Source organism: Charadrius vociferus, unplaced genomic scaffold (genome assembly GCF_000708025.1).
Source record: "Charadrius vociferus isolate BGI_N301 unplaced genomic scaffold, ASM70802v2 scaffold1902, whole genome shotgun sequence".
Taxonomy (NCBI): Eukaryota; Metazoa; Chordata; class Aves; order Charadriiformes; family Charadriidae; genus Charadrius; species Charadrius vociferus.
In genome coordinates, this window is record NW_009647074.1 from 3,628 (window position 1) to 5,662 (window position 2,035).

Consider the following 2,035-nt stretch of genomic DNA (forward strand, 5'->3'; position numbering starts at 1 on the left):
CCGACTGTGGTGGAGCCCAGCCGTGAGCTTTTGGGGTGAAAGACCGCGAATCTGAGTCCTGTGGGGCTGTGGTGTCCCTGCGAGGACTCGTCCCTTCGCAGCCCCGACCTCCTGCACCCCAAATAATGTGGTTTTTTTTGGTGGTGTGGGCAATAAATAGCTCGTTCCCGCATCCCAGGCAGCGCGGGGCGGTGGATGGAGCGGCGCTGGGTTCTGCTTTTCGCCGCCCGTGTGCTCCGGGGACCTCAGGAGATGTGTCTCGTTCCCCTCCCCTGTTGCCGTCCCCCCTCTCCGCTGCGGCACGGCGCGGTGGAAGCGCGGCAGCACCGTCTCCTCGGCCTTGGGCAAGCTCCGAGGCTGCCGTACAAGCCCCAAACTGCTCCGTGTGCCCCTTTGGCTTCGGATAACTCCTATCCGCGGCGGCATCGGGGGTTCAAATAAGTACAAAAAGCCGATCCAGCGGTGGGTGACCGGAGAGAGCTCCGGTACCGGCAAAAGTGGCCCAAATTGGGGCGAGGGTGCCGGCGGAGGGAGAGCCGGTTTGCTGTGCCGGTCGCTGTCACCGCTGGCGTGCTCTCCGGTCCCCCCTCGAAGCCCCGGAGCTTCGGCAGCTTTTTATTTTGTAAATTATAAATCCTCGGGGGAGGCTGGGAGCGGGAGAGAGAGAGAAGGGGGGACACAAAACATCACCGCTCCTCCAAAACGCCCCAAATCTGTCCTTTTTTTTTTTTCTTTTTTCTCCGCAGAGGCCATTAACTGTTTGATCAGAGCCATCGAGATCTACACAGACATGGTAAAGCCCTTAAACTCTCCGCTCGGAGCGGACACGGTCAGCCCGGGCCGCGCTCTCCTCTGCGGGAGGGAGGGTGGTGAGGCCGAAGGCTCTCCGTGCCCCTCTCTGAGCTCGGAGAAGCTGTTTGGGCATCTCAGCTCGGTGGTTTTATCCATCTCCAGGGCTGGGACCAGTAAGAACTGGAGGCAAACGCCTGCCGGGCAGGGGCCCAAGGCTTTTGCCGAGCGTTGGGAATGGTTGGAGCGGTTCTCCGGCTCCTTTTGGGATGGGAACGCTCATCCCAGCGCCGACCCGCGTCCTCCAACCTCCTTTTTTCCACTTTCCAGGGTCGGTTCACCATCGCCGCGAAACACCACATATCCATAGCGGAAATCTATGAGACGGAGCTGGTGGATATCGAAAAGGTAAAAACACCGGAGGGGGAGAGCGGAGGGGAACGCCGGGGGGGGGCGGCTGCGCCTCCTCCCCCTTCCCTAAACGCCACCCTCCATCCAAGCGGCAATTCGGGAGCGGGTTTTAAAAGGCTTCGTGGCCGGGGAGGGCTTTGCCGGTTCACCGCGGCCCCGAGCCGGGAGCTGTGGGGTTTGGTAGCCTCAGCCGGTGGCTATTTGCCCGCTATTTATTTTTTTTAAAGCCCACCGTGGTGGCTTTAAACCCCAAAAATACCAGCGAGGCTTCTCCGGTGCGTGTCAGCCCCGCACGAACCCATCGGAACGGTCTTGACGCTGCAGCTAACGAAAGGATTTAAAAAAAAAAAACAAAAAAAAACAAAAAACAAAATTAAATTATAAAATAAAGCGAGCTCTGGGCTGGCGTGGGCGGCTGGGAAGCGCGAGAACAGTTTGGTTGGAGCCATCTGAGAAGGAATCGCGGTGGAGGCAGCGAAGCTCTCCGGCTTCCCGGGAGCCTGCGGCGTCCCCGCCGATGCTGTTCCTGCCCCGGTGGCTCCGGATTGTGACTCGACGGGGTGTTTTTTTTGCGTGGTTTTCTCATTCCTGGGGTTTGTTTTAAAGGGAAACGAAGTTTCCGCGTCCTGGGTGGATGTAATTCGCTCTTCCCGGGTTGATTTTTGGGCCGTTTGCCCAGCGAGACGCTCGGACGCCGCGGGAATAACCCATCGCTCTTCGGTGGCGTCGCGGGGAATGGGGAGAACCGAAAGGATTTATCCTCGGTGCTCCGGGGAAAAGCCCGGCTTGCTGAGCCGGATTCTCCCGTTGGGGAAAAAAAAAACCAAAAACCCCT

General features: G+C 59.0%; 1 protein-coding gene across 1 annotated transcript in view; it reads left to right on the forward strand.

The window, feature by feature from the left end:
* LOC104295976 (alpha-soluble NSF attachment protein-like) overlaps positions 1–2,035 on the forward strand; it is a gene marked incomplete at both ends in the record, with an annotated part of 5,482 nt that overhangs the window by 2,398 nt on the left and 1,049 nt on the right. The window contains 2 exons of the mRNA XM_009895795.1: positions 747–793; positions 1,120–1,247. Of these exons, the coding sequence (XP_009894097.1) occupies positions 747–793; positions 1,120–1,247 (175 nt within the window). The remainder of the gene's footprint in view (positions 1–746; positions 794–1,119; positions 1,248–2,035) is intronic.